We start from the raw sequence: 26,262 nt of genomic DNA on the forward strand, positions 1-26,262 counted from the left end.
CATGAAGAGGGTCCCCTACTTGCATATTCTGTATATTCAGAAGCAATGTGTACCACATTACCCATCAACATGATAGCAGCAAATTGAAGAAATCTACATCTCAGTAGACGCCTACTGCCATCAGCAGTTACCTAGTTACCTCTGCACTCTGAGGTTGTGACACTACATGAATGACCCTTAATCCTTAGAACCTTAGGTAAAGGAGTTCTTTAGACTTAATGAGATTATCAGGAATGAACTAAAATTAAGTTTCTGCTTTCACTGGGCTTCCTTTGCTCTTCTTTTTTCTAGTCCCTTAGGTGCACGTTTAGATTATTGATTTGAGACATTTCATCTCTTATAATGTAAGTATTTACTACCATAAATCTTCCCCAAAGCCTTGCTTTAGGTGCATCCCATAAATTTTCATATGCTACATTATCATTTTCATTCAGTTCAAAATATTGTCTAATTCCCTTTGGAGTTTCCCTTCACTTGTAGATTATTTGAAAGTATGTAGTTTAATCTTTAAGTACTTGGGGAATTACCGCATAACATTCTCTTATTGATTTGCACTTTTAAATACTTTGTGGTCAGAGCACATCATTTGTGAGTTACATATAGTAACAAGCATCACATCTACATAGTCTTAAAACCCCAGCAGACAATGCTATAACTTTTGCGTTCAGTGGTCACACACATTTTAAAGAATTTAGAAGATAAAGAATAGTCTATTTACTATGTCTGGCACTCTTCCTTTACTACTGAAGCTTGACATTTCTTTTTAGCATCATTCCTCTTCATCCTCAAGAACATATTTCGGTATTTATTTTAGAGCAAGTCTACCGGAAAATCATTCATAGTTTTCCTTCATCTGAGAATATCTTCATATCACCTTTACTGAAGGATATTATCACTGGATATACAATTCCTTTCTCTCAACACTTAAAAAATTGTACTCTTGTCTAGAACCCTTTATGGTTTCTGATGGGAAATCTGCAATCATTTAATTTTTGTTTACCTACATATAAGGGGTTGTTTTTCTATGGCTGCTTTCAAGACTGTTTTCTTTCAGCAGTTTCATTATTCTGTGTTCTATTATAATTTTTTTCAACTTACCTTGTTTGGGTTTCACTAAGCATCTTGAATTGGACTGTCGCCAAATTTGGGAAATTTTCAGCCATTACTTTTCCAACTGTTTTTTTTTTTCCCTACACCAATTTCTTTTCTTTTCTTCCTATATGATTTCATTAGCACAAATATTAAATATTTTTGTTTAATATATTGTTTAAATATTGTTTAAATATTGTTCCACAGACCACTCAGGGGCTGGGTTTTTTTTCCCAACCTTTTCTGTACTTTGTTTTTTAGACAGGATAGTTTCTATTTATCTATCTTTAAATTCACTGATTCTTTCATCTGCCTTCTCCACTCTACTCCTGAGCCCACCCAGTGAATTTTTATCACTTACTCCATTTTTTTTTCAGTTTAAATATTGGCATTTTATTCTTTTTTTATAGTTCCTCTTCTGCTGAGAATGTCTATTTTTCCATTAATTTCAAGAGGGTTTGCATTTTCTGCACAGAGCACAGTTATAATAGCTGCTTCAAAGTTCTGTGTAATTCCAACATCTAGCTCAACTCAGAGTTAGCATTTGTTGATTTTTTTCCTACTAAAATCTGTCCAAGAGACAAAAATATACAACAGGGAAAAGACAGTCTCTTAAGTAAAGGGTACTGGAAATACAGGACATCTACATGCAAAAGAATGAAACTGGACTGGGGCACCTGGATGGCTCAGTCGGTTGAGTGTCTCAGCTCAGGTCATGATCTCGTGATTCATGAGCTTGGACCCCACATAAGGCTCACTGCTGTCAGCCTGTCAGCACAGAGTACGCTTCAAATCCTCTCTCCCCCTCTCTCTGCCCTCCCCTGCTTGAGCTCTCCAAAAAATAAAAATAAATAAAAATTAAGAAAAGAATGAAACTGGTCTTTATTGCACCATGCACAAAAGTTAACTCAAACTGGATTAAAAACCTAAATGTGATACCATAAAAACCCCTGAAGAGAACACAGGCAGTAATTTCTGTGACATCAATTATAGTAAGATTTTTCTAGATATTATCTCCTAAGGAAAGGGAAACAAAAGCAAAAGTGAACTATTGGGACTCATCAAAACAAAATCTTTTACACAGTGAAGAAAATCATCAACTAAAGAAGAAAACAACCTATTGAATGAGAGGAGATATTTGCAAATGATTAATCTGATGAAGCTAATATCCAAAACATATAAAAAATATATATACAATTGAGCACCAAAAAAAAAAAAAAAATTAAAAATGGGCAAAGGAACTGAATACACATTTTCCCAAAGAAGACATCCAGATGGCCAACAGATAGGTGAAAAGATGCTCAACACTACTAACCATCAGGGAAACACAAATCAAAACCACAATGAGATACCACCTTATACCTGTTAGAATGGCTAAAGTCAAAAAGATAAAAAATAACAAGTATTGGTAAGAATGTGGAGAAAAAAGAACCCTCATGCACTACTGCTGAGAAGGTAAATTTGTGCAGCGACTATGGAAAACAATATGGAGGTTCCTCAAAAACTTAAAAATTAAACTACCATACGATCCAATAATTTTACTACCTGGTATTTATCCAAAGAAAATGAAAACACTAATTCAAAAAGGTAAACGTCCCCCTATGTTTATTGTAGCATTATTTATACTAGCCAAAATACAGAAGTAACCTAAGCATTCATTGAAAGACGAGGGGATAAGGAAGATGTGATACACACACACAGGAATAGTATGCAGGCATAAAAATAAATAGGATCTTGCCATTTGCAACAACATGGATGGACCTTGAGGGTACCATGCTGAGTGAAACGAATCAGACTGAGAAAGACAAATACCGTATGACTTCACTCCTGTGCGGAATCTGAAAACCAAAACCAATGGACAAACCAACAAAAAGCAGAGTCAGACCTATCAATACGGAGAACGAACTCACAGGTGCTAGAGGGAAGAGGATGGGGAGATGGGCAAAAGAGCTGAAGGGGAGTGGGAGATACAGGCTTCCAGTTATAAAGTAAGTCATGGGAATAAAAGGCACAGGTCAGGGAATACAGTCAATGATATTGTAATACCACTGTATGGTAACAGATGGCAGCTATGTTTGTGGTAAGTGTAGCTAATGTATAGAAAAGTTGAATCACTAGGCTGTACACCTAAAACTAATGCTAATGTAACACTGCATGTCAAGTATGTTTTAAAAAAATCAATTATCCAATTTTCAGTCTTCTGATATGCCAAGTGACTTCAGGCTGTAGCCCGAACATTTTGAATATTATGTTGGGAGACTCTGGATCTATTAAAATCTTCTGGAAATTGTTCTATATTTACAGCATGCAGTAAACCCTGTTAGATTCAGAACACAAATTCCATCTTGCCTTCTCAACAGTGATGCCAACAATCAGTTCATTTTTCAAATTTTGCTATGCTTCTTTGGGTCTGCTCTGCATATGGGCAGCTCAGGGGTTAGTCTGGGCCTTGGGCAGTGGTTTATATCATACCTCAGCTCTCAAATACTTGGTGCGTTGTCTAGGTTCTTCACATTCCTAGCTTGACAATGACTTCAGCTCACACAACGATTTAGGGTATCTCCCCTCTGGTAGTTTCCTCACATTCTCTTATTCCCTAAATCCCCCTTTCCTTCTGATTCCTTTAGCATTCTGCGCTATGTGCAATTCCATGAAGCTGGGGCCATCTTCAGAAAAAGGTATCAGGAAAACAGGGAGATAAAACATTGTAAAGGTATCTCACACACACTCTTTGGATCACAGGGGCCTGTTTTCCTTGTTCCTCTGGACAAAGAGACAGGTGTTCCACTCAGAGTTTTAGGTCCCTCCCTGGAAGCACTGCCTCTACCAGCAGCAATGCAGTCCCATGTCCGGGGCGGCCCCCATCGTAGGGCTTTCAGGGCTTTTCAGTAAAAGGGAAAAAAGTGATTCCCCCACATTCTTCAGGTGGCAGGGGCCCTTTTTTTCTGATCTTCTGGCCAGAAGTTACCCTAGAATTTGTATGGTCTGCTGTCATCCTGCAGTTCCATGACTGAGACTAACTTGCAATTAAACCCAAGAGATAAAACAGCAGGAAAAACTAACCTGAACACTCACCCCTTGGACTATTGTGCTTGTTGTTCGCTTCCAACCCCATGCTACCTTTTATTGTTTGTTTTTCAGAGTTCTCAAGCAGTTGTGCTTTATACTGCTTCCAGAGTTTTCAGTGTAATCAGTGACAGCGATAGTCCATGATAAGGTTTATGGCAGCATCTTAGAAACAAAAAATCTTGAGTCCTATCCATACCTAAATCCCTAATTCATTTTAACAAGTTCCCTAGGTAACCAGTAAGCACATTAAACTAAGAGATGTCCTGAGCTAGAACCCTGGAATAGGATTCAAACAGGTCTTGGAATCTAAGAAGATTCACGCAAATCCTTCAATGAGGTCCAAAATATAAATTCTAACACACAAACACACATAAATAAACAAACGTATTTTTAAAATAAAAAGATAATTATCATAATTCAGTGGGAAGGGGAGCTTGAAACAGAAAAAAATAAAATAAAATGATCGATCATACGGAAACGGTAAAGAAAATCATAGTAGAGATGTTTGAGTGGGTATTTGTAAAGCCACAAAAATAATCAAGACTAGTAACATTGGGAAAATGTTAATGATAATAATTTTAAATGAAAAAGCACAATTCACAGTTATATTAAACTATTGTTATAACTCTAAAAAGTATGCCAGTTACTATATTTTAGAAAATAATCAACTCAGAAGAAAGCAACCAGGAAGTCATGGAAACTGGGAACCAAGAGGAATGGCTGATTAGAAGAAAGAGTTCTAAATAAGTCAGATTATGGTAGACACCATTTTGTTCCCTTTCTAGTATCCATTATCCCCTTCCCTTCTCAAGCTCTCTAATATTTTTTGCAGATATCAGTGTATATAAGTTGGTTAGACTCTGAACTAAACTAAAACCCACAAGAGATTATAGTATAAAACCTAAAAGCATCTAACTTATACTGAGAAATGTAACTTCAGTATTCCCAACAATGGTAACAGTTCAACCAGTGTTCTCTCTCTCTCTCTCTCTTTCTCTCTCTCTCTCTTTATTCAAGCCACATGGAAATACAAATAATCAAAAAGTGGTTTGCTAAATAAACATGGACTGAATGAGGTTATAATGATACCAAGTGATTAAGTTGTGGCAACAGGCTCATCTGGATAGAAACATTTTTGCATATAATAAGAACATATCTTTAGGAAACACTAAGTTCTTCTGTCTTCATGACAGTATATTATCAGCATCACCAATGTGTGCATCTTTAACTCATACTTCTGTGGCTAATCAAATACCATATGTAACTTTCTATAATAATACATAAAGCTCTTCAGCCATTGTGAAGTTGCTCAGTATACAAAAAAAGTTAAATCTGAAAGGTGTAGATGATACACACACACCTAAATATCAATTTTTTTTCATTTAATACATGCTAATTTATACTTATTTGCTAAACTTTTGTGATAGGACAAAGATCATTTCTTTAAGTATGAACCTACTAATCAACATCCCAAGTGTATAAGCCCTTGAAAATGTGTCTATGATTTCCAGTTTTAAAGTTAAAGGAGTTAGTCATTACTTGTAAAGTAAACTAGATGGTGCAGAAACCTAAGTTTTCTGATTTTTTCTTATTTCCCCATTGTTTTTTGCGATTCACATTTATTTTGAGACTTTATAAAGTGCTGAATTTAAGTTACTGTACTCACTTTACCAGTTTATAAAATATTCAAATCACATGATTATAACAAATGAAACTACCAAAAAAGAATGTGGGAGGGGCACCTGGGTGACTCGGTTGGTTAAGCTTCCAACTTCAGCTCAGGTCATGATCTCGTGGTTCATGGGTTCAAGCCCTCCATTGGGCTCCATGCTGACAGCTCAGAACCTGGAGCCTGCTTTGGATTCTGTGTCTCCCTCTCTCTCTTCCCCTGTCCTGCTCGATCTCTCTCTCTCTCTCTCAAAAATAAACATTTAAAAAGTTATTAAAAAAAGAATGTGGGAACAACATATAAACAATAATATGCATACAATTCAGTCTCATGAGCACAAAGCGCAAGTAACTACAGGGTAGACTACTATAAACAAGTTTGTTCACACCCTGGGAATCAGTATGTTATAGAGGGAAGAGCGATAGAGCTTTGGTTAATTCATTAGCTAGTGAGGCTCTATTATGAGATCTTTTATCATATTTTCAAGCAAAATACCACTTAGTCTTACAGTTTAGTTGCCATTCTATCACTTTAAAATGACTTTGAATATCACATATTAATTAACCGTGTTGATTTTAAAGTTTAAGTTCTAGAGGGTGATCTTTTTTCCCTTACTTGAAAATTCTAGGGGACTTATTACTCTTACATTCTATGTATCAACAACAGAGCAATGCAAATTAGCTGAAGGGTATTTATTCATAATACCTCCTTTATTAAGTAGAGATCCATGTATAATGGAATGGACCTATGAATTGTTTATATGAGGATAGAGATGGTTTAAGAAAAAGTTTTTACTCATTATAGTAGATAAGCATGCCCCCTCTGCTATCTTATTAATTATGAATTTGTAGATAAATCCTCCTTTAATAGGTAGTTCAAGGTAAATGTCATCCTACCCCTGTTCAAATTAACTCTAATTTTAAATTAACATATTCCAAATTAGTGAAACCAAACAAATCATCAAATGACTTATTTTATAATGGTAGCTTTTATAGAGCAAGATTAATTAAAACAAATATACCAAAACTCCTTCATGACCTCAGGTAAACACCAAAGAGTATGTAAGCAGAGACTACTAAGGGAACAATGACCCACATCTCCAATTCAAACAAACCTTTGATATTAGATTTGAAAATCTCATCTAATTAGGTCAATTGGTTAGAGCATGGTGCTAATATGGCCTAGCTAGTCATTAGATCCTCATATATGCCACCTAGCTTTGAGCTCTAGATTAAACCTCTAAAGCCCTCTAGCCATCTGGCAAGTACAGTTAGGTCCAAATGTAAGCATCCTCCTTTGAACCCCCTCATCTTGGCACTCCATCAGAGAATAAGACTTCAAAAATATTTGAACTTTATTCCAATAACTGCTACCTTTACACATAATGATGACTCATAAATCTGCAAGTAATATTTCCTGAAAAGACATAACTTTTAAAAAGGAAGAAAAATAACCACTAATAACAAAACACTAGCTCTCTGCTTATAAGACAGGTTATTCCTTTTTATTACCAAAACTAAGCTTCCCAGTTACTGAACTTATCTTCTGAATCTCCTTCTCAACCTTCCAGTTTCGAACAGCTCCCAACAGTGGTAAGATCTGTAACTGTGAGAGAAACTACCACAAATGAATACTTGATTCATTAGGAAGAGTAGAACTTAAGAGCCCACTGAATAAACCTCAGATAGAAAGAAAGAAAATCAAAACAAAGATTTTCCCTTCTCAACATAGAGAAGGGAAAAGGATTTCCAGTTCCCAGGAAGACTTTAAAACAGAAGATACCTATCAGTGTTATTTCCTATTTCCTAGCCCACAATTGCTAGGTGGTTCTCCTTTAAAATGCATATTTGGGGCACCTGAGTGGCTCAGTCAGTTAAGCATCTGACTTTGGCTCAGGTCATGATCTCAGGTTCAGGAGTTTGAGCCCCATATTAGGCTCTGGAGCCTGCTTCGGATTCTGTGTCCCCCTCTCTCTCCGCCCCTCCCGTCCTCCTGCTGTCTCTCTCTAAAGTAAATAAACAGTAAAAAAAAATTTTAATAAAATAAAATGCATATTATGTTAAAATAATTATTTTAAAATAAAATTATAGAATGGTTATTCCTCATAAAGGATATTATGTTTTGCTGTATCTTCTGTGTATTTTTTTCAAAAATACTTCAACATACATTAATATAATTATGTAAATAATAATAATCTCTTCTGATATGTGTACTGTTCTGTCTTGATCCTCCCATGAAAAACCTAAAACAGTATGCTACCTTGTATTCTCTTTAGGAGATAGATGAAATATAATGAAATAAAAATCGTTTAAAAATAAAGACATTAAGAGAAAAAGCAAAGTTATATATATGTATATATGCATATATATACACATATGTAAATTTAATGATGGCTCATATTGTGAATATATACATATATATTCCTAATAATATATATGGATATATGTGTGTGTATATACATACATATATACATATACACACACATATATATGTGTATATACATACATATATATACACACATATATATACACATATATACATATATTATTAGGAACATATATGTATATATTCACAATATAAGCCATCATTAAATTTTTCAAATGATGTTAGAATTTTGTATTTTACTACTAAATTATGGACCATCTCATCAAAAATCATAAAAATAGCAAGACATTAGGCAATAGGTGGAAAGAACATTTAAATTATTCCCATCTGTATCTTAAACCATAAATAGTCATAGTCAAATATGCTTTTTAAAAAGTTGACTTGTTTTATTTTTTTAATCTTTATTTATTTATTTTGAGAGAGCACACATGTGCATGAGCAGAGGAGGGGCAGAGAGAGAGAGAAGGAGAGAGTGAATCCCAACCAGGCTCCAGGCCGTCAGCACAGAGCCCGATGCGGGGCTCAATCTCACACCATGAAATCTTGACCTGAACTGAAATCAAGAGTTGGACATTTAACCAACTGAGCCACCCAGGCACCCCAAAGTTGACCTTTTTAATTGTGCATGAGCTTTTGAGAAGATTTGTACCAAGGAACTATGTATAAGTTTTCTTTTGCTGTGTAACCTGCAGATCGGGTGGCTTGAAACTTCACAAAATTACTATCTCACAATTTCTGTGGGTCAGAAGTACAGCACATTTTAAGGGTCCTCTGCTCAGGTTCCCACAAAGCTGAAATCAAAGGGTCAGCCAGCTACATTCTCATTTCGAAGCTCACTTCCAAGTTTCCTTTGGTTGTTGGCAGAATTCATTCCCTTGTGGTTGTAGGACTTAAGTCCCTGTTGTTTTCCTATCTGTCTTCAAAGCATGCATGCTCTCAGCTCCTAGAGACTGCTGTCAGCTCTTAGCCACATGGTCCCCTCCATCTCAGACATTGAAACTCTATTTCTTCTGCAATGAGCCAAAGAAAAACTCTCTGCTTTTAACAGGCTAATATGATTAAGTCAAGCCTACTGAAAGAGTCCTCTTTCTTAAAGTCAACAGTACCATATAACATAACAAAACTGTGGGAGTGACACAGCTCATCATATTCACAGGTTCTACCCGCACTCACAAAGGGAGGGGATTAAACTAGTGTGAGGGTCATTTGGAAGTCATCTCAGAATCCTGCCTATCACAGTGTACAAAAATTAAAGGATAACAGGGAAGATTCACAGTGGCAGAGACAGGCAGGTGGGTATAAAATCAATGAAGTATGAGCAAGATTTAAAATACTGCTTTAAAGCATAACGGCCATTTTAATAAATATTTGAAACATTAGCTTGACTTTGAAAAGGCCTGAGCTTGAATAAGTATTCTTTTTTTTTTTTTTTTTTTTTTAAGATTTTTAAGTAACCTCTATACCCAGCATGTGCTTGAATTCATGGACCCTGAGATCAAGAGTTACGTGCTTTCCCAACTGAGCCAGCTAGGTGCCTCTTGAGTAAGTATTCTATACAGAATGTTCCAGTTGGGTTTTTAGAAGGATTTCTCTGGGAAGTCTTTATAATTGTGGAGATAGTAACAACTAAAAGATGAACAATCATTTCTCCTCAACTCCAAGAGCAAAGAAACAAAAGATCCTGTTTATTATAAGATGGCTTGATTCATATTCCTATTAGTGCCTTTAAATTTTTTCTTACATTTCATAATTTCTATTTTTAACATTTTATTGGACTTGTCTGAGATTTGTACAGCCTGATTCAATTATACATAATTCGATTATAACATCAGGTTACTAAATTTTAATCACAAACTGCTTGATACTTTGAATACTTATATAATCTGTAACTATAACATTTCAGTGTGGTGAGTCAAAGAAACTATTTAGCTTCTGTTTTACTCATCTGATATATATCCCACAATATAAACTGCTGAAAGACATCAAGTCTCTACCTATAAGACCTAAATCATGACATCCCTGCTCAAACACTTTTGGGAGCTGTCATTCCCTATAGAATGAAGTCCAAACATTTTAACATGACAATAGGGGTGTCCCATAATTTTGCCCCAGCCTAATTTCCCAACTTCATCTTTCATCATACCCTACACTTCAACTATTCTTGACTGTGCACCATCCCCTAAACGTGCCTTTGATGAAACAACCTCTCCCATCATACCAACACCAAACATATACCATTGTTTTGTGGATGTCAAGGATTTGTATAGCCAAGATATTATTTTTATGTTGTGTTGGTTAAGTACAGAGGCACCCTTTGAAATAAAAAAGGTGATAATTTAGTTGAAGGGTAAGCTCTTAAACATAATGTTCTACCGTGAGGCAAAATTGCACTATAGATTAATTATTTATAAATTGGTATATGCATACCCCAGGTGAAGAAGAAAATATTAAAACATATGCATTGAATTTTTTTTAATTTAGTTTTTAGATAGAGACAGAGTGCAAGCCGGAGTGGGGCAGGGAGAGGGAGACACAAAATCCGAAGCAGGTTCAAGGCTCTGAGCAGTCAGCACAAAGCTTGACGTGGGGCTTCAACTCACAAACCATGAGATCATGACCCAAGCTGAAGTTGGCTGCTTAACTGACTGAGCCACCCAGGCGGCCCAAAACTTTTGTGTATTTTGATCTCAGTACTATATATTTATATTTTTGAGTATTTTAATTATTATTGTGTTAATTATTGATACAGTAGTATATCTACATAACCTATAAAAATAAATATATATATCAGGGACATGTTCATTTTTTTAACAACTGGAGTGCATTATTGTCAAAGTCTGAAGATCATGTCAAGGACTCTGGAATCCAACTTAAATGGTTTCCACCTGAACTCTTCCATCTGAACACTTTGAAGTTATGTGACTTTAAAAAGTCACCTTAGGAGTACCTGACTGGCTGAGTCTGTTGAGTGTCCAACTCTTGATTTCAGCTCAGATTATAATCTCATAGTTCATGGGATGGAGGCCCGCATCCCTCTGCTCTGACTACATGGAGCCTGCTTGGGATTCTCTCTCTCTCTCTCTCTCTCTCTCTCTCTCTCTGCCCCATCCCCACTCATGTGAGTATGCACGTGCTCTCTCAAAACAAGCATTAGAAAATAATACAATAAAAAGTCATCTTAAACCACAATTTTCTCAAGTGTGTAATAAAAAGCATTAACGACCATCGGACTATTGCCAACATTAAAGGGGATATTTCCCTCAAAGTGATTATCCCAATCCTTAACCTCTGGTAAGGACTCGATAAATGTGAGGCATTATTATTGTTATTAATGGTGATACATTCAATACTTGCATCGCCTAAGAAAGAAGCATGTCCACTGAAGAGATCTAGATGAGGAGCAAAGTCACCAGTTTCCAGTCTTGAAGAGTGCTTACCCTTGTGCACTGCTGGTGGCACTACAAGATGGTGCAACTGCTATGGAAACCAGTATGACAGTTCCTCAAAAGAACTAAAAATAGAGCTACTCCAGCAATCCCACTTGTGGGGTATCTAAAAAGAATTATAGATCTAAAAGAAAATATCTATAGGTAGTATCTATTACCTATAGATATAAAGACTATATATCCAAAAGAATTGAAAACAGGATCTTGAGGAATATTCCCACACCCATGTTCATAGCAGTACTAGTCACAATAGCCAAGGGTTGAAGGAACCCAAATGTCCATCAGCAGATGAGTAGATGGAGAAAATGTGGTCTATACATAGAATGGCATGTTTTCAGCCTTAAAAAGGAAGGAAATCCTGCCATATACTATGACATGGATGGCTTCTAAGGACATTCTGCTAAGTGAAATAAATCAATCACAAAAAGACAAATACTGTAGGATTCCACTTATAAGAGGTATCTAACGTAGTCATATCCATAGAAACAGAAAGTAGAATGGTGGTTACCAGGGACTAGAAGAAGGAAGAAAGGGGAGGAAATTGTTACTTAATGAGTACGGAGTTTCAGTTTTACAATATAAAAAGGTTGTGGACGTCTGTTGTATGATAATATGTCTGTAGTTAATACTTTTCTTTTTCTGTTTTCACTCATATGTGGAATTTGAGAAACATAACAGAAGACCATGGAGGGAGGGAAGTGGAAAAAAGTAGTTACAAACAGAGAGGAAGGGAGGCAAACCATAAGAGACTCTTAAATACAAAGAACAAACTGGGGGTTGATGGGGGGGGTGGGTGAGAGGGGAAAATTAGTGATGGGCATTGAGGAGGGCATTTGTTTGGTTGAGCACTGGGCATTGTATGTAAGCGATGAACCTTGGGAATCTACTCCTGAAGCCAAGAGCACACTGTATACACTGCACGTTAGCTAATTTAACAATAAACTGTATTTTTTGTTTAAATATTTATTTTTGAAAGAGAGAGAGCATGAGTTGGGGAGGGACAGAGAGAGAGGGGACAAAGGATCCCAAGCAACTCTTCACTGAAAGCTGAGAGCCCAATGCAGGGCTCAAATTCACAAACGGTGAAATCATGACCTGAGACAAAGTCGAACGCTCAACTGACTGAGCCACCCAGATGCCCCTGTACTTAATATTTTCAACTGTACAATTAAAAATGATTATAATTGGGGCACCTGGGTGGCTCAGTCAGTTAAGCATCTGACTTCAGCTCAGGTCATGATCTCACAGCTCATGAGTTCGAGCCCCACGTCAGGCTCTGTGCTGACAGTTCAGAGCCTGGAGCCTGCTTCCGATTCTACGTGTGTCTCTCTCTCTGTCCTTCCTCACTCCTGCTCTGTCTCTCTGTCCCTGTCTCTCTCTCTCTCAAAAATAAATAAATATTTAAAAAAATTTTTAATGGTTATGATTAATTTTTTTGTTATGTGTTTTTACACGAATTTTAATTAATTAATTAATTAATTACATTTAGTGAAAAAAGCATCCAATTTAGCTATGAAACTAGCTATTGTATGATGGTAAATAAGAACGTCCCATCATGTGGTGTTGGTCTAGGAAGTTTTTCATTTATTCCATTTATACTGAGCACTAAGGATACATCACACATTATTCAAGCACTGGAGATCAAATCCCTTCCTTCAAAGGTTTTTGGGAAAATTACCAAATTATTATGTAATGGTTATATTGTTTGGTATGGTATGGTAAGAATATGATAGATTCAAGAGATATTAAGTTCACAGAGTTAATAGTATTCTGTTGAGTACTGACTATGAAAGGGGAGGAAAAGGGGGAAATAAAAAATATCCCATTGATTTTTGCCTTTGGATAGATAAGTTGTATTGTCATGCATACAGAAAATTAATTTAAAAAGAAAAAGCAAAAGAAAAGATGAACAAAATTAATAAACTTACAGCAAGATTCATCAAGAAAAAGAAAGACAGGGGCCAATAAAACCAGAAATGAAAAAAGAGAAGTTATAACAGATATCACAGAAATACAAAAATATGAGACTATTATGAACAATTATAGAACAAATAATTAGAAAACCCAAAAGAAATGAATAAATTCCTAGAAACATATACTCTTTCAAGATTGAATCAGGAAGAAACAGAAAATCTCAACAGAGTGGTTACTGGTAATGAAGATGAATCAGTAATCACAAAACTCCCAACAAACACAAGGCAAGGACCAGACAGCTGCAGAGGTGAATTCTACCAAACATTTAAAGAATAGTTAATACCTATCCTTCTCAAACTCCAAAAATTAAAGAGGAAACAATGTTTGCAAGCTCATTCTATGAGGCCAGCATTACCCTGGTGTACCAACCAGACAGACACAAAAAGGAAAAGTATAGGCCAATATCCCTGATGAAGACAGACCCAAACATCTTTAACAAACCAAATCCAACAATACATTTAAAAGATCATGCACCATGATCAAGTGGGATTTATTCCAGGGATGCAAATCTGCAAAATCAATCAACATGATATATACCACATTAATAAAATTAAGGATAAAAATCATATGATTATCACAAGAGATGCAGAAAAGCATTTAACAAAATTCAACAGCCATTTATGATAAAAATTCTCAACAAAGTAGGTGAAGAGGGAACATGCCTCAAAATAATAAAGGCCATATATGACAACTCAAAACCTGAAAGCTTTTCCTCTAAGATCAGGAACAAGAGAAGAATGTCCACTCTCACCACTTTTATTCAATACAGTACTGGAAGTCCTCACCACTGCAATTGAATAAGAAAAATAAATAAAAGGCATCCAAATTGGAAAAAAGAAGAGGGGGCGCCCAGGTGGCCCAGTTGGTTACACATCCAACTCTTGATCTCAGCTCAGGTCATGATCTCAGAGTTTGTAAGTTCAAGCCCCATGTTGGGCTCTGTGCTGATGGTGCATAGCCTGTTTGGGATGCCGTCTCTCCTTCTCTCTGCCCTTTCCTGGCTTGTGTGCATGCTCTCTCTCAATATAAATAAATAAACCTTAAAAAAATTAGAAAAAAAAAGCAAAACATCAGTATTGTTAAGTACTGTTAAGATGTCCATACTACCCAAAGCAATCTAGAGATTGAAAGCAATCATTATCAAACTACCAATGGTGTTTTTCAAAGAACTAGAATAAATAATCCTAAAACTTGTATGGAACCAGGAAAGACTCTAAATAGCTAAAGCAATATTGAGAAAAAGAAAGAAAACTGGAGGTATCACTCTCCTAGATTTCAAACTATACTATAAAACTATAGCAATCCCATCAGATGGTACTGGCATAAGAACAGACACATAGATCAGCGGAACAGAACAGAGATCCCAGAAGTAAACTCATGCTTCTATGGTCAGTTAATCTACAACAAAGGAGACAAGCGTATACAATGGGGAAAAAATAGTCTCTTCAATAAATGGTGTTTGGAAAACCGGACAGCTACATGGGAAAGAATGAAAGCGGACCACCTTCTTACACCATACACAAAAATAAATTCAAAATGGATTAAAGACTTAAATATAAGCCCTGAAACCAGAAAACTCCTCGAAGAAAACAAAAGCAGTAAGTTTTTTGACATTTACCTTTTACAAAAGTAAAAAGAAACAAATGGGACTACATCAAACAAAAAACGCCCTTTTTTTTTTTTTAACGTTTATTCATTTTTGAGACAGAGAGAGACAGAGCATGAACGGGGGAAGGTCAGACAGAGAGGGAGACACAGAATCCAAAACAGGCCCCAGGCTCCGAGCTGTCAGCACAGAGCCAGATGCGGGGCTCAAACTCAAGGACCGCGAGATCATGACCTGGGCTGAAGTCGACACTCAACCGACTGAGCCACCCAGGCGCCCCAGAAAAAAAAGCCTTTTGACAGCAAAGAAAACCATCAACAAAACAAAAAGGCAATCTACTAAATGGGAGAAGATATTTGCAAATGACATTTCTGATAAGAGGCTGACACTTAAAATATATAAAGAACTCATAAAACTCAGTATTGACAAAACAAAATCCAATTAAAAATCATCAGGGAAATATAAATCAAAACCACAATGATAGACCACCTCATACCTGTTGGAAAGGCTAGTATCAAAAAGGCAAGAAATAACAAGTGTTGACAAGGATGTGGAGAAATGGGAAGGCTTATGTGCTATAGGTAGAAATGTAAATTGTGCAGCCGCTATGGAAAACAATATAGAGGTTCCTCAAAAAAAGTAAAAATAGAAATACCATAGGATCCCATAATCCAGCAATTCCACCTCTAGGTATTTATTTAAAAAAAAAAAAAAAACACCTATTTGAAAAGATGCATACATCCCTATGTTCATCACAGCATTATTTACAATAGCCAAGGTATGGAAGCAACCTGAATGTCCATTGATAGATAAGTGGATAAAGAAGATGTAGCTATAAATATACAATAAAACTCAGCCATAAAAAAGAATAAAATCTTGGCTGCTTGCGCCGACATGGATGGGCCTAAAAGATATTTGCTGAGTAAAATACGTCAGAGAAAGACAAATACCGTATGATTTCACTTATATGTGGAATCCCAAAAACAAAACAATTGAGGAAACAAAAAAGAAAGAGACTCAGATACAGAAAACAAACTGATGGTTGACAGAGGAGAGGGAGATAGGGAGATGGATGAAAAGGACAAGGGGATTAAGAGGGACAAACTTCCAGTTAGAAGATAAATAAGACATGGGAACATAGTGTCCAGAACAGTCAATAATATTGTAACAACTTTGTATGGTGACAGGTAAGTAGACACTGTGATCATTTTATGATGTACATAAATATCAAATCATTATGTTGTACACCTGAAACTACAATGATATTGTCTGTCAATTATTACTCAATTGAAAAAAAAGATAATCCTTAAAAAAGAGGTAGGGATTACAACAAATATTCATGCTTTCATTTATTCAATACTGTTTTTAAAGGAGCATTTGCTGTGCACCAAATAATGGACATAAATGGCACAATGACTCTAATGAAATATAGACAGGAAGCGGGGGTGGGGGTGGGGAGGGAATATATTCCCAGGAAAATTATCATAAAAAGGAGCCTCTACATTTTTCAGAGTGTCCATTGGATGATTCATAGGCAAGCTATTATTTTAGTGCTTTCAATTTCTAAACAAAGGAGAGAAATACAGGTACTTTTTTTAAGCAGGAGAAAAATGTACCATTTGTCACATTTCTGCTGTTCTCTAAATTCACAATGTTAAATGCTATACTCAGTTATAAAATAGAAAGGCAAAATAGTAAATGCTTCTTTTTCGTAAAACTTTACTGTATTGGCTTAGGGAAATTATAAAATTGTATTGAATTTACCATTTTTTTCTGTTCCTCTTCCAATGTACAGTGCTAATAACTTTTTCTAAGTCTTTCAAATTATGGCATGGCTTCAAATCATTTTAATTTCTATTTGCCACCCTGAAATTACAATGAATGATTTATGAACTGTCATTTATTCTGGGAACCAAATATGTCATTTGGTTAACTATTTTAATGCTCAGCTGGATTCAGTCGAATAATAGGATATATTTCAGCATAATTATTAAAAATGATAATACAAAAGAAAAAAGGTATCAGCTTGGAAGACCTAGGATGAAGGAATGGAGAGAAGAAAAAGTCATTTGGGGTTATGTTCAGTTTGAGGTGCTTTGGGATATCCTGGCAGAAACAACCAGTAGAAATCGTGAAAATTCAGATCTGAACCTCAGAAGATAATGCATTAAGTCACCAAAACAAATGTAACTGAAGTCATGGACATGAATGTAATTACTCAGTGAAAAAAGGTATTCAAAACATATCCCAGTTAAATAATTTGATTTCAAGGATAAAGAAGTAAACAATCCATGAAATTTGGAAAAATAGGTTTGCCTTAGGATTTTACATAACAAACACATTATCAACAATGTTCTGGTGGTAAAAGTAAAATAAAGAAATCACACCTAGTCAAGTTGTTCTTTAGTTACAAAGGCAAAAGGCAAATATTTTTAATTGCATACAAACCTCAAAGAATAGAACACATATTCCTTTCCTTAGAAAAAGAAAAATGACCAGGAATTGTAGCCAACCAAGTGATGAATCCAATCAAAGAATTCAGAAAAAAAAAAGGTAAAAGAATAAATAAGTATTTAAATATACCAAAGGAAAAACAATTGTGAGAACCAAATTATATACTATAACAAAACCTTAACAATAAAACCAAATATAGTATATTATATGATATAATGAACATAACACAATAAAATATATAATTACAATAAATATAACATTAGATGTAATAAATACAGGCAATATAATAAATGTAACAAAACAGAAGAACAGTGAAATAGGCTCACTCTTCACCTACCATTGGAGAAAGTCAATAAGAATGAAATTGAAATCTGTTGTTAAAAACAATGAATGGAATTCAATCTCTTAATGTTTTCTATTAACTTCAGGAAAAACACCTCTGAGAAGCATTTATTAATTAGCAACTTTTTTAATTTTATGTTTTTATTTTTCTTTGTTACATTTTGATGTTTTATGCCTCTTACTTAAATTAGCATACAATTATCATCCCAGTTTTGGAAAATTATTTCTGCGTGTCCATATCAATCAGTGTATCAATTAATCACTATATCTAATCTTCTTTTGGTATATATGTTTAGACAGACATCTATAATGATGCTCATAATTAGCTAATGGTGGTTAAATCTGAATGGAGGGATTTAATGTGACTTAAAATTTCTTTCCTTTTCACTTAGGTTTTTTTAAATGTTGAAAATGTATCACTTTTACAAAATAAAGTCATTTTTATTTTTTTAAAAATAAATATCTGAATAAATATACATTCATACAGATGTATTTTAACTCCTCGTGGCAGTGTAATTTTGAGTTTATAACATATACCTAATTATAATTACATCATGGTGTCCTTGCTTTCTTGGTAATACTTAGAAGAGCTTCTGTTTTTTGGGGTTTTTTTTAGCATTTACTATGTGCCAGACAGATACTACATATGCTATACGCTTATGAATTATTATTAACTCTTACCCAAAAGTAGTTAGACAAGTATTATTAGTGGCATTTACAAAGAGGAAACAGTGTCTTTAGTCAAGAAACTTCTGCTTACTTGCAGCTATCGTAAATGTTGAATCGGGATTTAAATCTTGCTCTAAAATCTATACCCTGCCCACTATGCCATGTTTCCTGCCATCTATTGCTGTTCATGACGTTTATCTTATTATCCCAGAACTATCAAAAATGAATGTAATCTAAAACACAGCAGATTCATTTTATGTTGTATAAATAAAGTGTTGTATAAATACAACAGATATAAGTGAAAGGTCTTTGTAGTCTTGACAGGAGATTGAAATTCTCAGAAGTTCTGCCATATCCCTGTATTTGCTTCTTCATCTTTGCTCTATACTATGCATGAAGTCTAGAGTGTAAAATCTTGAGAAGTAGAATCTCAGCTGGTTAGGAGGGTTATTGAGGGAAAATAAATGAGTGCTGAGTGTTGCCCCTCTTCCCCCGCCCACTATACTTATTAACAAGACAAGGAAGAACCAATGGAAAAGTCAAGAACTGGTATTTTAGGAAATATGTGTGGGATAGTCTTCATATATTAACAGAGTCTGATTTCCTCCATAAATTCAAGGGAATTATCTCTACAAGCCCTTGTCCCTAAATACACATGCCAAATTGGCCTCTTATAAGGGTATACCCACTATTCTTGACAGCCTTAATTGGCACTGTGCTAGCGTTTTGATGTAGATGAGTTATTCCTCACAATTCTCAAGGAACCTCTAAAGTCAGCTTATAAGCCACATTCCTGAGACTCGTACTTGGGATCTATCTGACCCCCAAAGACCTCTGCTATAGAGTTCTCCAAAATACCGGAATATAGAGAAAAATGCATTGGTTATCAACAGCAATGCCTGTCTTGAAAGTATAGGAGATAAGCAAAACTTTGTTTATATCTTAATTACTATTATTATGATTTGTCTGTGTCAGAGATATAAAGTATCCTAATGTGTGGCTAGCATTCAGTTTTGTTTTCTGGAATTTCTGTAGCAAATTTCAGATCAAGGCCTAATATGCATGTGTGCCTCACGAGTGAAGTCAGGCCTGATAGCAATGTATATGAACTCCTTATGAGGAATTATTTCCTTCACTCTTGATAAAGCATAGAGAATTTGTAACCAAAACCACAGAGAACTAAGAAAGCAGTAACTATTCATAAACCAGTCCATGAATATTCATTCTAATCACTATGTACTAATCAATTAGTATACACAGTAAGAACAAAATGAAATCTGAGTCTACAGATTGCAGAACTGAATACATCATCATTTTTAAATGACATAACTAAAGATAATACATTTTTCTTTCTGGATGAAAATTCATTTTATGTTCCCTAGTGGACTACATACACAGAAGGCAAAAATTGGACCTAAGTGTCCATTCCTACATATACATATACATATCCTACATACTCACATAATTGGATATTCATTGCTTTGTTTGCTTAAGACAGAAAAACAAATAAAATTGTGAGTTTGCCAAATTGCCTGTTTTAAACAATGTGGCGGGCCTTTAAAAAATACACAATAATGCATTCATCCAATACGAATAGAAAAATAATGAATTTTCTGGTTATTTCCTAAGTTTATCTTTCATGCTACCAAGTGGTATCTATAATGTGTTTTGGTAGTTTGAATTACAAGTCGATGTTTCAACTAATTGTGGCCAAAACCAAAATGTCAACCAGGATGGAAAGCTTCTAAAAACAAACTAAACTGAAACTACCAAAAATGTAAAACAGAATAACCAAAGTAACACTAATTTAAAATGATCACTGATGAAACATATTTTATAGTCAACATCAGACCTTTGCCATATTTTTTTTCAGAACTGTTTTAAGTTATTCACTTCACTCATTTAAATTTATGATATCTTTAATGAAAGAACACATAAAAATAATGGCGGTGGTGTGAACAAAACTTAGATGCAATGCTCAACAAACTGCACGTGCGCGCATATACACGTGTGTGCACGTGCATGCAGGCACACACGCAGATCTTCCTCCAGACCTAAAATGGCTGAGTTGCAGGATGTTGTTGCTTGGCGACCACACAGTATCTCCTCAGCCACAGAGTAATCTAAACAGTGATAGATATGCCCCCCTCAGCTTTGGGCATGGCCAGGACAAATATTAAAGGGCATGTTTATCTTTCTAGTATCCTACATTTTCATTTGAAGTCTGTTGTCACTTGCTTGATTTTGTCATCAATTAAATTTAGATTTTAGGTGAAAGAGTATTTGCAAAGCTACAGCTATTCGTTTAAGAAAAGAGGTAGAAACAAGCTTCTTTCAGACTGAAAGCTAGTCCTGTTTCTATTAAGTCTATGTGCTGTGTCTACTCTGTTCTGGTACGACCTCCCAGTTGCGATCAGTCCCCCTTTCTTTCATTAAACACAAGCAGTTAATTAGCCCCAGCCTGTCCTCTTCCCTTCTGTCTGTCCCTTTTCAAGGTAGTAATGATGTCTAATTACCAGCAGCAGTGGGTTACTGCAACATCAGGCGCAAATCTCTCTCGCTGACAGCAAAGCTAGCCGCAAACCCTCAAACCTCAAACAGCTAGAATGATTCTTCCGTCTACTTGCAAATACCAAAAACAGTACTTTATTTCAGCCAAGATATGCCTTTGACTTTAAAATATTTTTTTTGTCTTGCTGGTGATTGTACTCCCGCTACTACAAGGAAAAACTCATTCTTAAGGAAGAAATAATTTGAGATGCGGAGAAACACATGATAAAAGGGGAACCTTTTATTTATTTTTTAACTTGTTGAAATGATGATTGGCTGTCTTTCAGGGAAGGCGGAGCCTATAATTCTATGAGAGGAGCAGCATAAAATTTTCATAAAGAGCAACAGAAGAGTTCATGAATTAAAAACCTCTTCAACATTTCAAAACAGGCTTGAATGAAGAGCAAAGCCCTTAAATACTACTACATGGAAACCACTATCTAAGAATATCACCTGATGAATTACATTTTCTCCCATAAATATATGAAATCTTTACTGAAAAGAGAAATGTGTGTTACTTTAGTATTCACCCTGAAGTTGTTTTTCTGTTAGATGTCTTAGCAATAATTCTTTATCAACTCTGCAAAAATTTTTGAATGAAAATATCGGTATCTGAACATGTGAATTCTGATTTGAATTACTGGCATCCATATTTATCTTACTGCCTCTACAGCCATTACACAATTTGTGTTATTTACAATTTTTTGTTAATGTTTTCAAAGGGCACATCTGTTTATACATATAGTGGATATACCCAAAGTATAAATTGGACCAATTCATACAGGGTGGAAACTATCTGACAGGCAAATGCAGGAACCTGACTTTAATGTAAAAGGAATGAAAAACAAACCTCCCAGCTAGCAATTGTTACAAAAAACATATAGAATATTATTAAATATTTAGGTAAATATACTTTAAATTATTATTTTATTTATTCAATTAGCCCAGTGTTCCCCTAAAGGAGAATACATTCTTATGTTTTGAATTCTAATTTACTTTGTCTAACAATAAGTTATTTTTAAAAATCAGGTTAAGTTACTCCTGATACAAATGAATCAAAGCACTTAATTCTCTACAACAGACTTCTGCTCATCCAGATGTAAATAAACCTCAGTTCTAATCCAGACCCAGCTAGTTCTCATTATTTAGTAAAGCAAGACAGTAATCTCACCATTGTCTTTAGCAATGCCACGTTCAAAGAGAAGGCTGTATTTGTAGATCTACCTCCCAGAAAATTCCAACAACAGTACTTTTTGGAAAAAAAACAGAACTTTCATGTGTGTTTCTGTTTCACCTTTATTTCCGTTTCCCGTTTTCCACATACATTCCAAAACAAACACACTTCCTTCAAACTACCCCTAACGAATCTCAGAAAACCACTAACTGGTTTTCCAAACCTAAAAGAGCGCTCCAAATAATCCTCTGAAAAACCTTCCATGCACAGATTTCCAATTGCATATACCTCCGTTTGAGACAGAAGAATAGCTTGCAAGACATCTCCTTTCTAGCATCCTCCAGGAACACTGCACGGGAAAGGGTTGCCAGTATGGGGGGTGGGGGAGCGGGTGGAACAGGAGCAAATGCTCAAGAAACCCCAAAGCCAGGCAAAAATGCAAAGGATGCCAGATACCCTCCCCCACCCCTACTCCAGGCGAGTACCCACCGTTCCATGACGGAGAAAGAGGTCTTATGGATCTGATCTGCAATCCTACTTGTAGCCCACAGTTCCCATCTTCTTAAAAAGGCAATCGACGCTGCTGCCGCTCGCCAGCCTCACAGCCTTCTGCCCTGTACACCAGGCTCTCAGTGCCCAGCACCTTGCTGCGCCTGGGCTTAGAGCTTTGTGGCCCTGAGACTAGAGCTATCCCAGAATGAGGAGCAAACACATATACCATTTGATTGCGCCCAAACCCATGTCTCTTTGTTGTTCATCATGTAGCGGCGGCTTTATTTGTGAAAGGGGGAAGTGAGGAAGGGAATGGGGGGCGGGGAGGAGGAATCTCCCGGACCTCATCCACAATCTAAATAGTCGTGGCAAGATCTCTGGGAGTGCTCTAGGCGATCGGATAACCTTGCGTCTCCCGGGCGGCGGTCTAACAATAAAACCGGATAGTGTCGGGGGGCGGGGGAGGGGGGAACCCCACATCTCTGACCAGCGCCACAATCGGGCTTTGTGCCAGTTAGGAGACACTGTAGACGATCGATCAGAATCGTCTATTATCAGAGCGTGCGTCTGGGGTTCCAGCGTGGCCTTTATGCTTGGTGGCAAAAGCGGGACACGCGCCAGGCGCCCAGCGAAGGACACGGGACAATGGCCCGACCCGAGGACGCTGGAGGCCGCCCGACCCGGGGATGGAAGCTCCAGGAGCGGGTTCAGAAGCCTGGGAGGCGAGGAGGGCGGCGAGCTCTGGTGGTGCGCTGCCGCTTTAAAATAAAGGACCACAAAGACTCCACCGTGGGGGAAACGCGCCTGGCTCATGCGAGTGGGGACGACTTGGGGAGGGGGGTTGAGAAAGGTGGGGGGCACACGAGCCAACGGTGGCTCACGGCTCCCCCTTTCTCCCCCCTCTCTCTCCCCTCCCCGCCGGCTGCTCCCGCAGACAAATAACAGAGGAAGGGGAGTCACTCACCGTGGTCTTGACCGGCACGTAAAGCACTTGCTTGGCGCAGCCGCCGCCCCCGCGGACCTCGTCCGGCTGGCCCAGCTGGAAGCCCTTCGATTTGACCCAGAATTTAAATTTGGCGTTGTCCGTGGAGCTCGACTCGGAGCCGTTGAGGAGCTGGACGATCCGCTCGTATTTCTTACGGGTCACCGTCTTGGTCTTGCCTGAGTCCCCGTAAGTCCTGAGGCACCAGTCCTGGAACTGGCGGTACATGTCGCGCTCGCTCTCCATGTTCCCCGTTCCCGGCCGTTGGCTGGATGCTCCCAGCGCACTTCGCACCTGTTCACCCCGGGCTCATGAAAAATGCGGCCACGGCCACGATGTAGGGACGCGAGGTCCCGGCCGCCGCCGGAGCCTGCCTCGGGTGGGGGGAGGAACGGGGAGAGGGGAGGAGGGTCCGGTTGGGCACCAGCAATCAATGCCCCGTGCTACCAAGTCTCTGGTTCATTCGTAATTGCAACGGATGTCTCGGACGCTGGTCTCGGACGCTTTTCTCGTCCTCTTAGTGATGGGTCTCTTTAATATTGTGTGATTAGGACCATCCCAACAGCATCTGGCCCAGAGGAGCTGGGTTTTAAATAATTAAAATCCCATTCCTTGGTTTATTAAAAATCCCAATATTGACTTGGGGTGGTCCCTGGACGCTTCACCCCGGGGCTGTGTCCGGGGCAAGGCAGGTGGAGCGCCGCGCCGCCTCCCAGCGCGCGCCCCAGAAGCTTCCCTGGCCGCTGGCCCCACCGTGCAGGAGCGAGGGCTGAGCTTCTCTCGAAAGCAGCCGCCCGGCCGAGCGCCTGTGAGCCCCGAAGGGCACCCGGGTCCCCGGGCTCTCCTTCCTCCAGGGTCCCGTTACGCTTCGACCTTCCCTGCGTGGGGCGTTAAGGGACTAGAAAGAGAGAAAGTTCTTACCTGTCATGTTGTTAAGCCTATCAAATCCTGCTACACAGGAAATCATTAAGGTATTTTTTTTTTAATGGTTTAAAATGTCATTTCTTCATATGCATTTAGGCTAAATTCCAATCCTGCAGGTAGGTTCCAGGAGTTAAGTCCCAGAATTAACAAAACATTCGTGGATATTTGGCCATAGTTTTATAGGAAAGGCTGTGATACCCCAAACAGATAGCCGCTCCAGGGGGATGTGGGTAAACGAAGGCAGGCCGCGGGCGGCGGGTCTCCCGGATAATGACGGGGTCCCCAGACAGGACTCCTCTGGTTTCTGCTGGACTGGGTACAAGGCATAGAAGTAAGTTTATAATACAGATGCTTACAACCCTTTGCATGAAATTAAAATATACAGAGAAATTATTTTCCCCTTGCTTGGTTACAGTTTGCAGTTCACACAGGAGGTTTCGTATGTCTATTTTCCCCCTGCCACGTCATGGACACCCCTCCACTGCTCAGAGTAGCCAAATATGAGTTCCTCTGGACGATTTTCTCAAGCAAATGAAATCGGCGGCTTCTCCATTCAGGATTTCCACCCGTTGGTTACAGAGCTGGAAATAGGGGAGTTCCCATCCTCCTCGCGCTGCGTGCGATTGCGGCCGCTCCTCTTTATTCTACTCTCTGCGGAGGCCCGCGCCCGTCCCGGGAGGCGGCTCTGCCCGGAAGGCGGCCCGACCAGTGCCCCGCGCCTGGTCCGCGTCCTAGCCCACCTTCGCCCCTCGTCGTCGTCTCCCAGACGAAAGCCCCGAATGGGAACGCTGAGTGTTTGTACCCACTGCGCCGCAGCTGGTCCCGGCACTTGCAAAATGGTCAGTGGCTCCTGCTCGGCCAGGCTGAGTGCGTGCGTGTGTGTGAGCAAGGGAGCGAGGGTGTGCGGTGTGCGGGGGGGTGGGGGGGGTGCGCTGTGTGTGCGCGCGTCTCCGGGAAGGTCTCGCGGCGGCTGGAGCCGGGACTGACAGCCCGGGCGGAGCGCGAGCAGCTCCACACACTAAACCTCTCGCCTCTCCCCTCACCCCTACCCCTCCCACTCCCCTCTCCTCCCACCCCCCCCCCCCTCCCTGGCCTCTTCCAAGCTCTCTGATTGGCCAATGGGACAAAAGTTTCTGTGGAGACGGCTGGGCGCTGACGTCACGGGCAGAATTGTCCCATTTAGGGATCCCGGGGGCAGTGCGCATGCTGCAGGCTGCAGGTTAGAGGCAGGAGGAGGTAGCAGCGGGCGCGGCGGCAGCCAGGTGGCGGAAAGGAGCACTCAGCATCCAGGTGGGGGGACGACTCCAGCAGGGTTTCCATGGAGATTCCTCTGGGTCTAGCCTAAAAACAGCAGATCAGCTGACACCATTAGCTCAGGACCTAATTACTGCTTATTGGAGCAACAAATGAGGGAGAGGGCCAGCTGCAAAGGAAGAG

The 26,262-nt window shown here is 38.3% G+C and overlaps 1 protein-coding gene across 3 annotated transcripts in view; it reads right to left on the bottom strand.

The window, feature by feature from the left end:
- The window catches only part of NOL4 (nucleolar protein 4), a 428,511-nt gene extending 402,649 nt beyond the window's left edge, over positions 1-25,862 (bottom strand). For all 3 annotated transcript variants that reach the window (XM_042911014.1, XM_042911013.1, XM_042911019.1), the window contains exon 1: positions 23,884-25,862. In XM_042911014.1, coding sequence (XP_042766948.1) covers positions 23,884-24,147 — 264 coding nt within the window. In that variant the 5' untranslated portion in view covers positions 24,148-25,862. The remainder of the gene's footprint in view (positions 1-23,883) is intronic.
- Positions 25,863-26,262: the final 400 nt, after the last annotated feature.

The sequence above is a fragment of the Panthera leo genome, chromosome D3 (assembly GCF_018350215.1).
Source record: "Panthera leo isolate Ple1 chromosome D3, P.leo_Ple1_pat1.1, whole genome shotgun sequence".
Classification (NCBI taxonomy): Eukaryota; Metazoa; Chordata; class Mammalia; order Carnivora; family Felidae; genus Panthera; species Panthera leo.